The sequence below is a fragment of the Bicyclus anynana genome, chromosome 4, assembly GCF_947172395.1.
Source record: "Bicyclus anynana chromosome 4, ilBicAnyn1.1, whole genome shotgun sequence".
NCBI classification, from domain to species: Eukaryota; Metazoa; Arthropoda; class Insecta; order Lepidoptera; family Nymphalidae; genus Bicyclus; species Bicyclus anynana.
Genome location: NC_069086.1, coordinates 2,529,195 through 2,549,421, shown reverse-complemented (window position 1 = coordinate 2,549,421; position 20,227 = coordinate 2,529,195). Strand labels below are relative to the sequence as shown.

At 36.7% G+C, this 20,227-nt stretch overlaps 2 protein-coding genes across 2 annotated transcripts in view; one reads left to right on the top strand and one right to left on the bottom strand.

Moving 5' to 3' along the window:
* Positions 1-84: 84 nt before the first annotated feature.
* On the top strand, positions 85-12,655 carry LOC112043238 (kelch domain-containing protein 4). Its single transcript, XM_024078562.2, has 9 exons — positions 85-291; positions 756-929; positions 1,696-1,817; positions 2,231-2,339; positions 2,926-3,153; positions 3,922-4,122; positions 5,806-6,007; positions 7,098-7,313; positions 12,050-12,655. The coding sequence occupies exons 1-9, from the start codon at positions 181-183 to the stop codon at positions 12,187-12,189; spliced, it is 1,503 nt and encodes a 500-aa protein (XP_023934330.2). The 5' UTR covers positions 85-180; the 3' UTR covers positions 12,190-12,655.
* A 3,514-nt stretch (positions 12,656-16,169) lies between these two features.
* The window catches only part of LOC112058108 (uncharacterized), a 112,376-nt gene continuing 108,318 nt past the window's right edge, over positions 16,170-20,227 (bottom strand). The window contains exons 10-11 of the mRNA XM_024098808.2: positions 19,631-19,777; positions 16,170-19,067 (exon numbers count right to left, since the gene is read on the bottom strand). Of these exons, the coding sequence (XP_023954576.2) occupies positions 18,742-19,067; positions 19,631-19,777 (473 nt within the window). The 3' untranslated portion in view covers positions 16,170-18,741. The remainder of the gene's footprint in view (positions 19,068-19,630; positions 19,778-20,227) is intronic.

Genomic DNA, 20,227 nt, shown 5'->3' with positions numbered 1-20,227 from the left:
AAACTAATGCAAAAATAAAACTTTGAACTATTTTGACGTAAGTTCCTTGATTTTGACAGTGGGTGAAGATATGGATTTTTTAATCTACATTTCTTTTTTATTTTGAATCGGTTGTGTTGTTGTTAAAAAGTAAAAAGAGAATAAAAATAATAAATTTACCATAAAAATTATTTAATAAATATGGGTAAAAAAAAGAATAAGAATAAAGTGAGCGGAGCAGTCAAAACTGCTGCTAAAACCGATAAAAAGTTAGCAAACAAATTGAAAAAGGAGTTGGCAAATCTGGGAGAGGTTAGTTTTATTTAAATTTTTATAAACTGATTTATTATCTAAAAGCATCATCAAACTGTTTTTATAAAGAAGAATTTATGTTGCTTTTGGTGGCAGATTTGCCGGTAATATTTTGCAAATTCGCGAATCACATCTTGGCGATATTTCTTTAATTAAACGCAATGTGCTTTCAGTTTTCAAGATGCTTAATTTATTTACCTCAAATTACTAATAAAATAATAATGTTAGTGTAACTAATCACAGTAATCTACTAAATAGTCTATCTGACTCCTTATTATTTTAAATTTAACTTAATAAACATTATTTTAATCTAACTTTATTCAACATCCTTTGACTTAATTTTATTATTGTATGTTTAATGTTAATTTCTTATTTATTTAACCTGCCGTTCGTAGTAACTGGGTAAAAATACCAGAGGTAATAAAAACATTTGTTTAATTTTTACCTGGTTGTTTTAACTGTAGGAAGATATAGCTAAAGTAATAGCAGAAATTGAGAGAGAGGAAGCTAAACGTGCTGCAGCATCAGATAAAACACTACCAGGTCCTCCATCCTCCAGAGCGTATGCCTCCCTCACTCCGCATCCCACCAGCAATGAACTCATCATGTTTGGTGGAGAGTTTCATAATGGACAAAAGGTTGGTAATAAAGAATGGCTTCTATGGACACAATATATAAAGAGGAGTCCAGTTTTCACTTTTAAGACTAAAGGATATAAAAATATTGGGCAAAAGAGCAATTGTGGGACTTGCCATGGCATATCTTGTGGAGAGAAAAAGACAAATGCTGGCCAATAGTGGCAGATTTGTCCCAATCCTAGCTTGTTGTCCCATGCAATCAAAGAGAGTAATATTTCTGGTTCTGCACTATTGGTCAAAAGTATGTCATTATATCTTCACGAGATGAGATACATTCTGGCCCATATTTTGGCCTACTGGTGGCCAGTGACAACAATGGAGAGAATGGACTGGACTAGGCTATCCACGGCTAAAAGAAATGGCTAAAATGGAAGGCTTCTCATACATTGACTGTTAAACTTTGATTAGAATATGACACACAATGATTATTGAATCTAAAATGATTGCACACTTTAATTTTATGGGTAAGACCTTGGCCTCTCTAGAATTGCAGTAAGTCCTATATTCAAAGCTGCTCTAGTAGGATCTTACCAAATTAGGCTAGGCAAGGAGAATAATACGAGCAAAGAAGGGGAGTATTAATCGATCATCAAGGAATTCCTAAACCCTATGCCCATTGGTTACAAGTTCAGGGCTCTGCTTGGAGTTTTTCTCTGCCGTGTGATGGACCCAGGAACCACATTGTGAATCCATGGAATGCTAATAATAAAAAATATTCATCTCATATTTAAATTACTGTTATTATTACTAGTAATTGTATTGTCAGACAGAAGTATACAATGAGTTGCTGTTCTACAATCCCGCTAACGGTAGTTGGAGACTAGTGAAGGCGCCGGGAGCACCACCACCAAGAAGTGCCCATCAAACTATTGCCACATCCGCCAATAAGTAAGTTTTTTCTTCATAAATCATCAATACCTAGGTGTTCTATATCTAATCGTCAATTTATTTTAATATTACGGAAATGTGCATGCCGTGTCTACCTTCATTTGATTGTGCAGAGCCTTGTGTTTGTGTTTTTTTTATATTGTTTTTGTGTAAATGCTGCAACAGTCACTGGTGGACCAAATAAATAAACAAATAAACAAATACATTTTATTGGCCCACTGGCTCAGGTCTCCACTAAATGTATATAAAACAATACTCTATGGCCTCCATTCTGAGATAAATGAGGGGAATTAGAAACCCAGAACCAGTACCACATCTTAATATTTGATTTAACCATATTAAACATTAATTAAACTGATAGGTTAACAAGCTCTCTGACAATTTTCTAATGCAGAATTTTTATTTTTTTGCAGAGGCGAGCTATGGGTATTTGGAGGTGAATTTACAAGCCCCACAGAGACACAGTTCTACCATTACAAGGATCTATGGTGTTTCTCACTTACAGAAAAGAAATGGGAAAAGGTATACTACATGTTTACTTATATATCGGTATTTGTTAGTTTTTATGAAGTAAAACTTCTTTATGCAAACTCGACTTGGGGAGTAAGCTGGTGATGGTGTTAAACTGTGTTATACGACTGTGTGCTAAGTTTTAAATCGTTTGCAAGTTACAGTAGTAATAAACTTAATGGGATGGTTCCAATCACAATATTACTGCTATGTTTGAAAATAATGTACTAATATGTTACGTCTTTGGAATAAATTCTATTATTCAATGAAAAAAAATAAGTTTGTAAAATGGTGGTAAACAAAAAAAAGAACTTTGGCTGAGTTGTGGACATTTCTCGGACCAAGGTTTGAAACCCTCGTAACTTTAATTTTAAGTTTTCGTCTATTATTACCACCATTAGATTAAATTAAATTATAACATAACCCTTATATTTTAAAAGTGCTTGTAAACTAAGCCTAATTAAAATAAATGAATTTTGAACTTTTGAATTTTGAATATGTTACGAAAAGTGTAATCGGGCGGCGAACGGACGTTGACAGGGAGAGCTTGAGAAGTTTTACTTCAGTTGATTGTTCTAAAGTAGGTCGTTTTTTACAGGTAGTGGCTCCAAACGGTCCATCTCCACGATCAGGTCACCGCATGGTGCTGCTGGGTCGCAAGCTGTTCGTATTTGGTGGCTACTGTGACGACGGCCGTGAGTGCCGGTACTTCGATGACCTCTACACATTCTGTTTGGACACGCGGCAGTGGGAGAAGTTGAGTCCCAGTGGGAGGGGGCCGTGTGCTAGGTCTGCCTGCGTTATGTTACCCATTGGGAATGATTCGGTAAGATTTATTTGTTTTAGCTTACTGTGGCGTGGGAGACTAACATTCCGAAGCACCACAGTATAAAAGTGAATAAATAGTATGACCTAACAAATGAACTATCTAAAAATGGCTATGTTAGTCTGTACTCCGTAGAAGTAGGTGCGAGAGGATTACCAGCAAAATCTCTGTATAACTTGCTTAAAGACCTTGGCCTCTCTAGAAGTGCAGCTAGTTCTATATTAGAATGAGTATCCAAAGCTGCTCTAATGGAATCTTACCAAATTTGGATAGGTAGGGAGAACAACACAAGCAGTGAAGGGGAGTGTTGATTGATTATCAAGGAATTCCTTAACCCTACATTCAGTAGTCACAAGTCCTTGACTTTGCTTGGTGTTTTTCTCTCTAACACGCGATGGACCTGGCACCTGCACGGTGAATCCATGGAATGCTAAGATATTTGTCTCATTTCTTATGTCCTCAACTAAACTTTACTGTTTAGTCCAATTGGCTATGATTTTTTTTTAATATTTTCTTATATATTCAATTAATTCACAAGGCGTTTTTAATTGATTTGTACCTATACACACTTAAAAATATTATCTCCAGTGTTAAATTAGTGTCATTCAACATATGAGCCTAAAAAATTGAAAATGAATAATCTAACTCTCTTCTAACATTTTCCATTCTATTCTGTTTTTGGCAGTACTGAGCCATGGCTCTAAGAAAACATAATCCTCCACAGTCGGCAGTCTGGGTAAAAAATTGTGTTTTGTAATATATTTGCAGTTAATAGTCGACGGCGGGTTTTCACGAATACGCGAAGGGCGTACGGAGCGCACGCAGAATCACATGGACATGTTCAAGCTGAGCCGCAAGGGTGACGCCTGGTCGTGGCGCGCGCTGGCCGGCTCCAAGAGCAGCCTGGCGGGCCGCGCCGCCGCCGTCAACGTGCACAGCAACAGGGGCTATGTGTTCGGCGGTATATGTGTGAGTGTTCGCTGCTATATGTGTAGGTATCGTATGATCACGCTGAGCCGCAAGGGTGACGCCTGGTCGTGGCGCGCGCTGGCTGGCTCCAAGAGCAGCATGGCGGGCCGCGCCGCCGCCGTCAACGTGCACAGCAACAGGGGCTATGTGTTCGGCGGTATATGTGTGAGTGTTCGCTGCTATATGTGTAGGTATCGTATGATCACGCTGAGCCGCAAGGGTGACGCCTGGTCGTGGCGCGCGCTGGCTGGCTCCAAGAGCAGCATGGCAGGCCGCGCCGCCGCCGTCAACGTGCACAGCAACAGGGGCTATGTGTTCGGCGGTATATGTGTGAGTGTTCGCTGCTATATGTGTAGGTATCGTATGATCACGCTGAGCCGCAAGGGTGACGCCTGGTCGTGGCGCGCGCTGGCTGGCTCCAAGAGCAGCCTGGCGGGCCGCGCCGCCGCCGTCAACGTGCACAGCAACAGGGGCTATGTGTTCGGCGGTATATGTGTGAGTGTTCGCTGCTATATGTGTAGGTATCGTATGATCACGCTGAGCCGCAAGGGTGACGCCTGGTCGTGGCGCGCGCTGGCTGGCTCCAAGAGCAGCCTGGCGGGCCGCGCCGCCGCCGTCAACGTGCACAGCAACAGGGGCTATGTGTTCGGCGGTATATGTGTGAGTGTTCGCTGCTATATGTGTAGGTATCGTATGATCACGCTGAGCCGCAAGGGTGACGCCTGGTCGTGGCGCGCGCTGGCTGGCTCCAAGAGCAGCATGGCGGGCCGCGCCGCCGCCGTCAACGTGCACAGCAACAGGGGCTATGTGTTCGGCGGTATATGTGTGAGTGTTTAAAAAAAATCAAAATTCATTTATTTCAAGTAGGCTCAATTTACAAGCACTTTTGACACGTCAGTTGACTATTTGTAAAGATTCTACCACCGGTTCGGAAGGCAGGTTCTGCTGAGAAGATACCGGCAAGAAACTCAACAGTTGCTCTTTTGAAATGAAAAAGTCATACAGTATTATAATTTACAATTGATAACAATTACAATTTCTTATAGTTTTACTTCCTGTGTGAAGGTGGAAGCTGATCCAATGGCCTCCAAGCATCTTTATCGTTAAGGAACTCATCAATAGTGTAGTAACCTCGACTAAGTAAATGTTTTTTAACACATTGCTTAAAGTTGTGCATTGGCAAGTCCATCACAGTCTTGGGGATCTTGTTATAGAAGAGTACACCCAAACCTACAAAAGATTTTTTAACTCTTTGGAGATGATACGCAGAAATAACCAATTTATGCCTGTGTCTAGCTAGTGTTCGCTGCTATATCTGTAGGTATCATATGATCAAGCTGAGCCGCAAGGGTGAAGCCGGCTCCAAGACCAGCCTGGTATAGCTTAACAAATTTGGTTATGGATTATTGTAGGAAAATAAATAAAATTGTTAAAATACATTAATAGGAGCAGAAATCAATCAAAATTAACGAAAACTTTGATCCCACTTCTGATCTTTAACTGTGCCAAATCTACTGTGAACATTATTAAAAAGATTATTGGTGCTAGATTCCTTTTGCCAACCCACATTAAAGCAGTGAGTCAGATTTAAGGTCTATGTTATCCTCTCCCCTGTAAAGAGTAAAGCTTTGTCCTATTTTGGGCCTTTAAAATAGACAAATAATTACGTAATTGTGTTTTTAGGACTTCATAGAGAATGAAGAGGAATTGACAGGAGTGATGAGCGACGAACTGTCAATGCTGGACCTGGACAAGTGTCGCTGGCACGCCGTCACCCTCCGCACAGAGACCGCACCCGCCTCACTAGATAACGCACAACCAGCCGCACAAGAGACAGAAATCTCTGAACCAGAGGAGAGTGCACAAACTAAAGAAGCTGTTACTGGTAAGTTACGGAAACCAATACTCTTGCTGGATATGGGGTATTTTTAGAGTCTCATCTGTAAGGAATGAGGTCAGGATCTGTGGTGGAAAATTAAAATAAACTGATGATAAGGTCTTTGGAGCGACTTATGAGTTTACAACACAAACAAGATTGGAAGCAAAGTAACAAAACACCAAAAAAACAAAATGTGAAATGCGTGAAACGGAATGTTAATTTTCGTGTTCGGAACTGACAGCTAACCAATAATCATGCTCTTCAAGGATTATAGAGTAAAATTGTGTGTTGACGCAGACACAATCTTTCTCTTCGCAGTCGAGCCGCTCTCTGCCGCGGCGCCCCTGTGTAAAATCTTGTATTGGAAGTCCTAAAGATAGCATCCTAATATACAGGGTGCTGGGGAGTATTTACTATAACTATGGGGTTATAATCATTACTGAAAATTAATTTAAAATGTTCAAGGAAGATGTGTTCTAAAATAAATTTTTCAGAATAAATAATATTTCTATTAAATATTATTAAATAGATCTTAAAATGTGAATTTTATACGCATTCTTGTAATTATGACGTTGCCAAGTTTAACGTATTTTAAAATGCAAAGATAGATACAGGCGTATGTGACATGGATAGTCGGAATTATTTGAATTACTTTGTATGAAAACATAAAAAGTTTTTATTTTTTAATAAAAAAAAAAATATTAGTTATGCAGTTCGGCTCCTATAAGTGGACTTGTCAACTTGAAATTATGGGAAATGCTCCCGAGCATCCTGTATACACATTTTTTTCATTTTATTTTATTTACAAACAACATCATAGTACATAATCAAATCATATTAGTGATATAAATAAAAAATTATAACTATGACACCAGCTTCGGAAACTACAGATTACAATACTATAAATTAGACTACTACGTACCTAAATATTTTATATAAAATTATTACAAACAAATTTAAAAAAAAAATGAAGAAATTATAAAAATATAGATGAAAGAAAAGACTAAAGACTGAAACTAAATTATTAATTGACTTATTAATTACCTATAAACTCTGTTAGCGTTTAAGCGTCACATATGTTATTTTTTTATTGTAGTGGTAACAGATGAAGTGTTCACAATGAAGCTGGGCGGCGCTGTGGCTGCAGCGGCCGTGCAGCAGCCCGCGGCGCCGGCAGCGCAGCCGATGCGCGGCGGGCCCGGCGCGCGCATGTCCGCCATGCTGGCCGTGCAGCGCTCCGTGCTCTACGTGTACGGCGGCGTGCTCGAGAAGGACGACAAGCAGTTCTATCTGGGGGACATGTACAGTCTAGGTAACGTATTTTTCAAACAACAACCCATATTCAGCTCACTGTTGAGCACAAGTCTCCTCTCAGAATGCGAGAGGTTTTTCTAATAGTCCACCACGCTGGCCCAATGAAGATTGGCAGACTTCACACACCTCGTGATATTTAATTTCTTAAAATGCACGTAAGTGAAAAGTTGGAGGTGCATGCCCCGGACCGGATTCGAACCTACGCCCTCCGAATCGACGGCGACGACGGCAGACGTCATATCCACTGGGCTATCATCACGTCTCTCAAATGAAAATATTAAAATGTAAAAAATATCACGTGTTTCAAATGGTGAAGGAAAAACATCGTGAGGAAACCATCATGCCAGAGAATTTACTAAATTATCTGCGTGTGTGAAGTCTGCCAATCCGCATTGGGCCAGCGTGGTGGACTATTGGCCTAACCCCTCTCATTCTGAGAGGAGAATCTTGTTTAACAATGAGCTGAATGTGGGTAGTCAATAATGATAATATTTGCATCAATATTTTCGTAAATGCTAGACTGGTTAGACTTTTTTTTCAGCCTTTATTGCAGTTATTTATTTATTTATTTATTTATTTACTTAAACAGTACCCGGGAAGACATTACAGTTACCCAATTCGTCTTCCCGGGCTACAAATATACATTATAATTTTATATAATTACTAACAAAACAGTACAGGTGATACACAATTTACTAACTAGAACAAAAATAACACTTCAAAAAATTACAAACTACAATAAAAATAACACAAAATAAAAAAAAGAAAGAAAGAAATACTAATAAAAATACAAAAACATTAATCAATAATAATAATAACATACAAATCAATTTAACAAAATAGGAAAACGAATCTCCTATACCTACTCCATTAGTAATAATTTAATGGTTTTTATAAGTATCGGCGGTGGAGAGTGATAAACGTCCAATTCCAAATTGTTACCAGTTAGATCATTGAGCAGGCGCAGCGCCAGCGCTACCGGTGCGTGCTGAGTCACTTTTGTTCTACCATGTGGTATTGCAAACAAATGTCGACGTCGCGCACTGGCGTATTTGTCCGGGACATGCAAACCTACTGATTCTAGCACAACAGAATTACTTATTTTGCCCTGAATTAAAATTATTATATATTTTAATAAAGCTACGTTACGCCTTAACTTCAGTTTGTCATACCCGGTCATACCAAGGAGAAACAAACTTGGATATATGGTAGGGTACCCAACTGAGTAGCCATACTGCTTTCTGTAGAGTCATCTAATAAATTTTTTTTGGATCTTTTCTACCATATCTATGTACTTATGTTCAAATGGATTCCATATGATGGAATTACACTCCAGTTTGCTCCTCACATATGCATTATACAAAAGCTTTATAACTTCCACAGATTTGAAATGCTGTGACTGGCGAAGCACAAACCCTAGAGTCCTATAGGCTTTGGTACATATATCTTTTATATGGCTACGGAATGTCAAATTTTCTGACATATTTGTTCCCAAATCCCTAATCGTCGTTACACGCGAAAGATGTGTGTCGCCTAGTTGGTAAGTAACTACAATCGGTTCAACCTTTCGACTGAATGTAATGACGGAGCACTTATTAATGTTAAAAAATAATTTATTACGAGTACACCACTGCAACACGTTATCAACATCGTTCTGTAAAATTTTGGCATCCGAAACGCGTTCCACCTTATGAAAGACTTTCAAATCATCTGCAAACAGTAGGCACCTAGCATGGGTAATCACACTCGGCAAATCGTTGATCAATATTAGAAACTCCAATGGTCCTAGATTGCTTCCTTGACTTACACCTGAATGAGTAAAATAAGGTTCCGAACAATGTCCCTCATACTGAACGTATTGCCGCCGATTTCTTAGGTAACTGGAGAAAAAATTGAGTAGTAATGGCGTAAATCCAACAGAAGCAAACTTATTAAGAAGTACGTCATTATCAACAGCGTCAAACGCCTTTTGAAAATCAAAATAAGCTGCGTCAACCTGTGAATTACCATCAACCGCCCCAGTCACATAAGTCCAAAATGCCAACAAGTTACTACAAGTTGATCGACCTGCCCGGAACCCATGTTGGACATCAGTTAGTTGGTATTCAAACTGCTTTCTTATTCGACTCTCCAATATTGATTCAAACAATTTTCCAAAAACTGACAATACTGCGATAGGCCTAAAGTCACCTACTTCTAAGCTGTTGCCTTTTTTTTGGGAACAGGCACTACCCTAGACGTTTTCCAGATTTCTGGATAGAACGAACTCCTAAAACAAACATTGAAAATATGCTGCAGTGGCAATAAGAATACCCTGTCACAATCTTTAACTATGTAAGGTGGAATGCCATCTGGACCAGCGGAAAATTTCGGTTTAAGTTTCTTTAGAGCTCCCTTAACATCATCACAGAGAATAGACTCTATGTGGATGCGAGCACTACCACTCCCACTCGCTCTCACTGCTTCATCCACGCTGAGACGCGGAGGTGTCTGCGCATACACTGAGCTAAAAAACTTTGCAAAGAGATCAACACACTGCTCCGGCGGTACTAACTGACCCCCTTGCAATATCTTATGTTTGCGTGCCCCTGTGCGTTTTGAAGTAATATAGCTCCAAAACATATTAGGTTCGCGTTTTATGTTAAGTTCCATATTACTCCTATATAAAGCAAAATCTTCCTGAATATTTGACTTGACTAAACACCGGTAATTAGAAAATAAGCTCTTATAATAGGAACTATTATTAAAGGTTTTCTTTAACTTGTGATATTTCGCTTTTAACTTTATGTTTCGTTTAGTATTACTAGAATACCACTCGGGATATATATATCTTGATTTCCCAAGTAGGCACTGCTTAAAAGGGACATAATCAATAAAGCATGATTCAAGAGTTGAATAAAATATTTCAACTGCTGTAAGAGGCTCTAAAGTGTTATACAAGAGTGACCAATCTGTATTAGCCAATCGCTCATACAGTAATTTAAAATTGGCTTTTTTAAAATTCCATTCCGGCTTCAAGTTGGATGGAGAATAGTTAATATATAAGCAGTCAGGCGCACATTCAAAAGTTAATTCAAGCGGTGGATGGTAGGCATCCGGTGGAAGAAGTGACTCCTCAGCCCTTTGCACTATCACCTGACCCAATGATCCACTAACAAGTACTAAATCCAAAAATTGGCCACTGTCATTAGAAATACTATTCACTTGTTCAAGTTCACAAAAGGTTAATACATATTCAAATTGAGACTTAACATTAAAAGAAGAAGAATTAAAGTTAAAATCACCACAGATTAATATTTTTTGCTCACTATATTGGGCACAAACTTTTTCTATGCACTCGTAAATCATTAAGTAATTGTCCTCACTAGATTTCGGAGGTATATATGTTACTACTAATATACATAATAAATTTTTACCGCAGTATAAACCGGCACAAACTATCTCACTGTTCAACGCGCAGTCCAGCGGGACACTTATTGTTTGAAGTGTGTATTTTGATCGTGCTATTATAGCTACTCCGCCACCACGCCGATTGTCTGTTCTATCGCACCTGAGCATGCTAAATCCACTTGGTACAACTTCCGAATCTGATATGCTCTCAGTGAGCCAAGTTTCACTGATGAGATAAATGTCCACCGGTGAAGCAACAATCGCTGAACAAAACTCTTCAAGTTTAGTACGTAAACCTCTTACATTTTGGTAATAAATTAATATTTTACGAGGTCTACGCCTGCGACTTTGAAAAGGGCCGGTTATCATTGCTTTCTCTAGTTTCACGTCTACGAAACCACTCGCTAAGCTCTGCATTTGGTGGCCAATTTTCAGCTGACATGAAAAACTCAAACAAACTTTCAGGTACGTTCACCACAAACGAGGCATAATTAGTATGTTTCAACTGCAGTTTTTGAACCGTGTAAGGTGCCCCAGTAGAACATTTTTTCATCATATATGACTGTACTTGCTCTGCCGTAACATCATGTCTTAATGACCATAAGTGAATTTGTCTATTTTTTTCGACCGTAGCCAGTTCAGCGTCAACTTGTCCCGCGCCTCTAATCGGTGCCTTACGTTGCTTACCTCGAACGACGCGCCACTGTTGAAACTCCAACGCATTATCATCTAGCGCCTCGGCGACTGGTACATCAGCGGACAAAGTCACTGTAGGTGCATTCATGGAATTCCTGTTTACGTTCGGAACGGCATCCACAGGTGGCGCCACCGGTAATTCACTCCGCTGCGATTGCACATCGGCTTGTTCTCTCGGTGACGCGGTGGTACTCGCGAGCGCTCGCCGCCGCCTCGTCGTCAACGCTCGGGCCGGGTCGGGACGGATCTTCGGCTGCTCTCGCTGCGTCGTCGGAGTTCGCGAACCAGTTGCACTCACTGTCGCAGCTTGCTGTTTCTGTCCAACAGTTTTATCAGCTGGCTGGCTGGCAACATTTTTCTGACTACCTTGCTTTGCGGCAACTGAATGCATCTCATTCTGCTCATCAATTTTTGCTTCCAGTGCACGAACAGCCTCCAATAGTGAATTGATCTTTAGTTCTAAAGGTAGCACAATACTTTGAAAACCTTTTAACACTTCCGCAGCAACTAATTTCTCCATTATAACAATTATAACAAAAATAAACAGCGGAACAAAATAAACACGTCAGGCACGTCGCACCCCCCCCCGCGCGCATGAATTATGAATTAGTAGGTATTATATTTTCATATATAATATTTTATTTTCAGATTTACACAAATTAAACGAATGGAGAACACTGATCGAACAGCCGCCATTACCCGATTGGCTCGGCTCCGACATCGAGGAGTACTCCACTTCGGGCTCCGAGAGCGAGACAGACGATAGCGAAGGCTCCGACGAGGGATAGAGACGTGAAATCTAATTTCTAAAGAAAATATTCTATAAGAAAGTTTTAGATATTATTAATAATTGCTGCTATCAACAAGTTAAATGTGCAAAGATTGTTATGAATATTTCTTGAAAACTGTCATTTTTTTAAAACTAACGAGAAAATTTTAAAATGGTAAGTTTTGTATTTGAACCATATGTTATTTGTATGGTCCTTTGGTTATTTAGATTTTTCCATTACTACTGTAAGATATACTAACACTATATCTTACAGTATACTAACAGTATATATTACAGTAATGGAAAAGTTAGAAAAATATGTTTACATTTTTGTATTACTTGCATAAACTTTCCTATTAGATCTTGACAAGTTAATTATAAGAATAACATATTTTTAATGTTAAGCATAATTTTTATCAATCAATGTGATAGGTATTTTATTAAACTGTACATAAGACTATAATAAAAGGAAAATTACATTTCAATGTCTAATTCATTTATAAGTGAAACTTCAAATTTTTCGTCCATCTATAACGCATGTCGCATGCCGCGTTACATTTGACCGCGGGGGTTAAAATTAAAATAAAATAGCATAAAATAAATTTAAAATAAAATAAAAATGCAGCCAAAGTCAAAATGGCGGCGCCTATAGTTCATTTCATCACTTGCATTGTGGTTACATAAAACCATATATTTTTTTATTAGAGACCCGCTCACTTACAACTTTTAGTTGGCCGACTTAGTCGGCCGATAATAGAACAGGTATAGCGAGGTATAGCAAAGACGCACAATTAAAATGTCGTCCAACTATCGGCCAACTAAAAATTGTCAGTGAGCGGCCACCCTTAGATACATCTTTTCGTGTGATCAGTAACTTCATCTTCATCATATTTCAGGCCTAGGGAAGGCCATATTGGGAGATTATTTTGGGCCCTTCTTGCTAAAGTTTCTCAATTAGATGCTTATGTTTTTTTGTTAATGTTTGTTTCCTCATAACTTCGTCATTTATTAAGGAATTTTGGAAATTTATTATTTTTTGTTTGAAAGACTATACTTTCAGATTGGTCCCATTTCATTGTCATAAAAATCGATTTTGTAATTTTGTGTTAATAAAAATAACTGAAAGACGTCTTTGAAGTCGGTTCCATTTTTATGTAAAAAATATTATTTTCTAACGTTTTAAATGGGTATGTACCACGATACTAACCGAAAAATGGTTAAAATCGGCTCAGTAGTTTGGAACTATTCGCTACAAACAAACTAACAAAAATATCTTACATCTTTATAATATGAATATATAGCAACAATAAAACAAAATATACACTTGATCATTTTATTTACACATTTGTCTACACTGTAGCGCTGTTACATACTCAGTATAAAAAACAATGTAAGCTACCAATCTATATATGTATAGTATAACAATAAAAACAGTATTAGTTTATAAATTATAATTATAATGGCTACGAGAGACGGAGAAAGACATAATCTACGTCCTTGTCTAAGGAACTTCGTTCGTAACACTCCCGATGTTCCGCGCGGGCCGGGGGGCGTGTAGCGATGAATGAAAAACCCACGACTGATGCACGTCACTTCCCCGCACGCACGATTTCACACTCGTGCGGTCTTTCCACCTGTCGCCCGCATATCATGGGAGTGTCATCGACGAAGTTGCCAGACTATAGAAAGGACCCTCACCCATCTGTTTGTTGGAAGAGAGGTCTATTAATTTAGTAACTACGTCAAAAAATATATTTCGAGTAGGTTGCCTAAAAAATTCATGGTCGAACATTATGGGTCGATAATTACGCCAGGAGTTTTCGAGACAACCTATTTGCAATAAATTTTTAAATGTACTAAATTTGATTTAAAACAGTTTGAAGGTGAAGAATTAGACAATAGTGAAGAATTTCCAAAAAACAATTTCTTGCATATTTTATGACGCGACACACCTTCGAATTCTAAATTAACCGTACTACTATTTTCCAAAAGTTCTCTTTAAATTAGAATATTACTTACTAGAGTGTCGAAGTTCGATCCCCGCTTGATGGACTCCTAATACAGTATTTTCCGAGTAGTTGGAGGGGAAAAAGAATATTGGTCATGTTAAAAAAAACAACGAAAATTGTCTTGCCCCGCTACTCGCTACAACGAACAGGAATTCTATGGTCTGGCAAGTTTGTTGGTAACACTCCCATGATATGCGGGCGACGGGGGAAAGACTGCGTGGGTGCGAAATCGTGCGTGCGGGGAAGTGACGAGCAACAGTCGTGGGTTTTTCATTCATTGCTACACGCCCCTCAGCCCGCGCAGAACATCGGGAGTGTTACGAACGAAGTTGCCAAGCAATAATCAGGGTATCCCTGACAGGGGCGGAGTATGACCGGAGTTTTCTGTTATTGCAGCTGCTATATTAAATATGAGTGTCACTCATGATGTTTTTACCTCTAAATTATTATTTAACACATTTCTCACATGTAGGGCAGTGTGATAGCTTAATAAGCGATATATAATTAAATTTTGGACTATTCATTTTACCTTCATATAGGTAAATGAATAGTCCATATTGATCCGACATGCAGAATGACATGACAGAAATATTAAAAAAAACCTTTTATAGACCTAGTTGAAATAAAATTAGCTAGTAGATGAAATTGGTTGCCAGCAATAAGGCGAAGTTTTTTATTTTTCTGATCTGCCTGTAATTTTGTTCAATATAGCTGATATATTAAATATCAAGTAATGTTTTTATTATTTAGGTTATTGTTGGCAGTGTATTTCAACATAGCGAACATGCCCAGTTTGAGACTACACATCTTTTAAATAATAAATTATATTTATTTTTCATAAGCAGTTTTTTATTCTATTTAAGCTTATAGAAAATTACATACATTCTCAGAAATGTCCCAACTATCAACAATTGGCTATCCCGTTGCGTGCTGCGGTCTTTAGATACATCTCGTAGTGAAATCGCAAATTAATTATTCAATATCTTTTAAAAACTTATTTATTTTTTATAAAAATGATAAGAGGACCATTTTTCATTATCTTATTTTTTGTTATTTTACTTAACTTTTGACTTAAGTTACGGCTAATAACAACGTTACTAAAATCGACGGATTACAATTCATTTAAGAAATCCGCCGTACGTATAGACCCTAGCTATCTATTTTAAGATTATATTAAATCATCCCTTAAGATAATATATTTTTTTATATATTTACATTTCCTAAATATTTTCAAAGATATATAAAAATAGTTTAACTTGATACCATCGATATGAATTGCTATGTTTTTATTTTGTTCAAATTCTACCTAATTAAATGATCATTGTTATTGTTAAAGTTTATTAATTGTTATATCAAATTGATGAAAATTATTGATTTTATTTTTAATATTATTGAAAAAATAATAACAAATATGCATAACATTTTCTTTTTGCATGTGTACATCATTTTCTTTTTTATATTTTTGCTAAAAATTGTCTTGATACACATATTCGAGTAAAGTGAAAAATCATTTACCTCATCTTTGTTGACAAAGATGTTGTAGAAAAGTTCTGGACATGTACAAAAACTAATTGCGCTTAAGAAATTAATGGTCGTTTTTAGTTAAGTAACTTTAGTATTAAAAAAAAAAGTTAGCATGCAAGTTATTAAAGAATTTAGCGACGAAATTAACTCTAAAATATATGTCACAAAAAAGATATACGTTTTTTGGTCCCATAACTTGCACGATATTTTTTATATCCAAATACTTTATAAACTAATATAAGAAATAGTCAGTATAAATCTGTCAAGTGCAAAGTGAAATTCAAGATACTAAGTATTTTTTATTCAACGTAATATAAAGAGTTAATAATAAAAATATTAAAAGTCAGTTAAATTATATTATGTTGCAGTTATGTCGCTTTTATACTTAGTCTAGAATCTATAAATGTTAATGCACCAATAAGTTATTGTGGTAGATAAGATATGTTTTCAAAATAAAATAAAAATGTTATAAATCTATTGCGACTTTATTTCATATAAACAGTTATTTATAATATAAATATTGTTGTGCGCTTCAATAAATGAAAAATACAATATAAGTATGGCATGTGAAATAGTTTATTAAGGTAAAAATAAATAATCGACATAAAGCTTCGACTATGCAATCACTGCTAAAATTCTAAAATATTGCGACAGAAATAGAAAACATTATAAAATTCATTTATTAAACTTCAAAGACAAATTAAGGTACAGCATCTCTCTCTCATATAACCATCCCAATCAAGGCTGTTTGGAGATAATATTTAAACCAGTATTTCGAATATCGATATTGAAAAAGGATGCTTCATGTATGCCAATGAGAGATATAAAATATAACTATAGTACCTATTGAGATCAACTTGTATGTCTTTTTTTCACACAGGTAGCCCAATCTCATCTCATCTTACTTGTAAATTCGATATTAAAATTGTTTTGGGTGTGAAGTCACAAAGTAGATTACTCGCGATGGTTCTAGAACTATCATATACTGCATAGTCAAAACAATATGCCAGTACACTGGGTTGACATATATGTTATTTATAAAAATCTACAATTTTCCAATGTATTCAATATATATAATATAATTTATTTATACTTTACTAATACTAAGTTTTAACGCATTGTAAACTTAAAATGGAAATTCATTTACAATATCTATGTATAGCAAAAGTAAAGCTGAAGCCAACATAATAAAAAAAAACCTAAATTACAAAATGTAAAATTGCGTCATTACAGTAAAAAATATAAAATTAATAAAGCAAAATTAACTATACGTCAGTCGGTTAATCTTAATCCGATGGAAATGCCAAGTATAGCACAATCAAAAGAAAACCGTTTCGAAAGAATAGCTTATTTTTAAGTGTATTTTACTCAAATATATTGAATTGAACTATTCGTAGTTTAAACTATCATTGAATATTAAATATGTACTTAAATATAAAGAAATTCTTGCATATTAATTTTGCAAATAGTCTATTGATTTAACGAAATGTAACTCAAATATAAAGATTACTTATAAGTAGGTACATAAAACCGTCAGTTTAAACTCTTACAATACCAAAATTACACAGGTTATCTTTCTTATGATTGTATTATACTCGAAAAGACAAAAATATCAAAAGCAAATCAGTCTTAACTTACGCTTATTATGTAAGATTAAAATTATATGTACAGTTTAAATATTTTTTGACCTCCGAAACTAGAATATAGACATTTTTTCCCGCCAAGAATATTTACAAAAAAAACTCATCATGTTTTCTTATCCAAAAAATTAAATAGTTAGAAGCGTTCTTTATCTCTGAATTGACAATAATTATACTTATGCGCAGTTACTGCCATAGCGATATTTTATTAAAATACTATGAATGATATATTATTGTGTGAAGGAAATATTGTCATATCGCAGCGCATTCTGATTTGATGAATTTACTAATGATATTACAAGAATACTTCTAAATATTTAAATCTCCGTAAGAGTGAACAGAAATGGTTCACAAGAAAACAAATAATGTAACACCGGGATAAACACAAATTTCCATACAAAAATCTGTACGTGAATCAAAAACATTCGCTATCTAATCCGATCATAATTTACAGTTAATATTTACAAGATCATTTAAATAAATACACGATTTGGCTGTCATATTTTTTTTTCCTAAAAAGTTTTTTGGAAATTGCGACCTAATATTTATGATGAGAAAATATAAAGAAAATAATTAGGTAATTAAATTCACTGTTATTGTCGACCACTTATCCGACAACCGAATAGTCCATTTAAGAAAATAAATTAACACTACACATTTCACTGTGTAAATATTTAATTTTTTAATTTGTTGAGAGTCTGTAGTCCCATCGTATATTCTGTCCACACGTTTCATATCACAGGAGCGTTCGCTACGTCCGCAGCTCGCCCACTTCACCGTCACTCGCGTCTCGCACTGACTAGGCTCTAACTTTACACGTACTCTCATCAATATGGCGACGTCGCGTTTCGCGATCCTGATTGTTACTAACTAATGACATCTTGTTAAAAAAACGCGACAAAAAGTAAATTGATCCATCAATTCATAAAAATAAAAGTTAAAGAAATCATTAATAATGCTTGCACGTAAAATTATAAATCAAAACAATTTATTTTTTTGCATTTTCGCCACTTGTTATTTATTGGAAAAATATAAAAAAATAAATTGGACTATTCCCAATTTTCGGACTATTCATAAATTATGAATCAAAACAATTTCTTTTTTGCATTTTCGCCACTTGTTATTTATTGGAAAAATATTAAAAAATAAATTGGACTATTCCCAATTTACGGACTATTCATAAATTTACGGACTATTAATTAAACTTTCATATTAAATAATCATTTAAAATTAAATTTCTTCTTTACTTCAATAACCACGTTTATTAACTGGGTCATTAAATTAGTAACGTTGACAAAATAAATAGTGATTTCCATTACGTATGTGCGAACTATTCTATAATAAATTATTATTATAATCGTACGCGTGAACAGGACGTCGCCAATGCGTTGATTGAGTTTAGAATAGATCGGTGACAATAGTTCCGAACCACGCACAAACAACTGGTAACGCATATGTGAACAGTGCGTTGTGTAGCGAAGGTCGGTCGGCAGAACCGGTCACCGGTTCTTCCAACGCCGGGTCGGATCCGGCCCGGCTGCCGATGTCGCTTGGCAAGTCTTCGTCCGGCGGTGTGTCTAGGATTCCCGTTCGCACGTTGTTTGTGCCAGGGGTGTCGATGATGCTTGGCACGATCGGCTCTTCTGGTGCTTCCGGTGGTGAGGGCGGATTGATGGATTCGGTCTGCGTTGTCCCCGAGTCCGGCTGTCTGCCGTCTCCGGATCCTACAAAAAAAATATTTTATTTAGTGGTTACATTCAACATTTACCACATAGACGTGCGGTTGTAAGACTTTATATAAAAGCTTTGTAATTATTTATTTACGACTAGCGGACGCCCGGGACTTTGTCCACCCTTAGACCTCTTTAATCCAACCCTTACAGTAGTATCGCTGTAAACATGTAGTAACGTCTCCCGTTTTCCCAACATATCCTTTTACTGCTCTGCTCCTATTGATCTTATCGTGATGAATGATACTATAAACTGCCCAGGAGTATGAAGAATAATTGTACCAAGTTTCGTTAAAATCCGTCGAATAGTTTTTATTTCTATAACGAAAATACAGACAGACAGACAAAAATTTTACTGATTGCATGGCATCAGTATCGATCACTAATCACCCCCTGATAGTTACTATGGAAATATATTTCATGTACAGAATTGACATCTCTACAGATTTATTATAAGAATAGATGATTTAGAAGCCAACGTTTGAAAAATCGAAGCAGCATGATCTTAACTCTAAGTTCCCTTTAGTGACAGTTATAGAGTTGAAGAAGAGTGTAACCTTCAGGGTAGTCGTTGCCAGCGTCCCTGTCCTCGTCGTCGTCGGGCAGGTCGTCGTTGTCGTTGGTGTCGTCTCCGGAGCCTGACCCTGAGCCGCCGTTGTCGACGAACTCGTTCACCGACGCCGCCGCCGCCTGCAGGTCTTCCGCTGAAATGAGCAATTGAAGAGTTAATGTCATCTACTAGATTTAAAATGAGAAACCTTCATGTCTAATTTCCTTAAGTAACATTGCCGATAGTTTTCTCTGTCATGACAAAAAATAAAAGACACGGTAAATAGAAGACGAAGAGAAAATAGAAGATCAATAAAACGAAAGTAAGAAGGGGAGAAAATACAAAGGGATTTTTAGCTAAGCTATTGGTACCGATAAGGTAGTTTTTTCTAAAGTTGTTCTTCGTTGTCTATGACACTTAGTACTGCAACCATTTCGCAATAATTCCTGGTTTTGATCTGTGATTGTAATTATGACGACGAATATGTGCATTGGCGTGTCTAGGATTATTTCCTAGGGTGGGCCTGGCTCCTGTCATGCCCCTGAGCAGAGACAATATAGAAATTTCGTTAACAATGTTTGTGGACGCTGGCCTCTGAAAAGGA

Excerpts from the sequence above, each read along its gene's own strand:
- LOC112043238 (XM_024078562.2), top strand. The coding sequence starts at position 181 with ATGGGTAAAAAAAAGAATAAGAATAAAGTGAGCGGAGCAGTCAAAACT. Across the intron at positions 930-1,695 it reads AGTTTCATAATGGACAAAAG|ACAGAAGTATACAATGAGTT; the intron begins GTTGGTAATAAA and ends TTGTATTGTCAG. Across the intron at positions 3,154-3,921 it reads TACCCATTGGGAATGATTCG|TTAATAGTCGACGGCGGGTT; the intron begins GTAAGATTTATT and ends ATATATTTGCAG.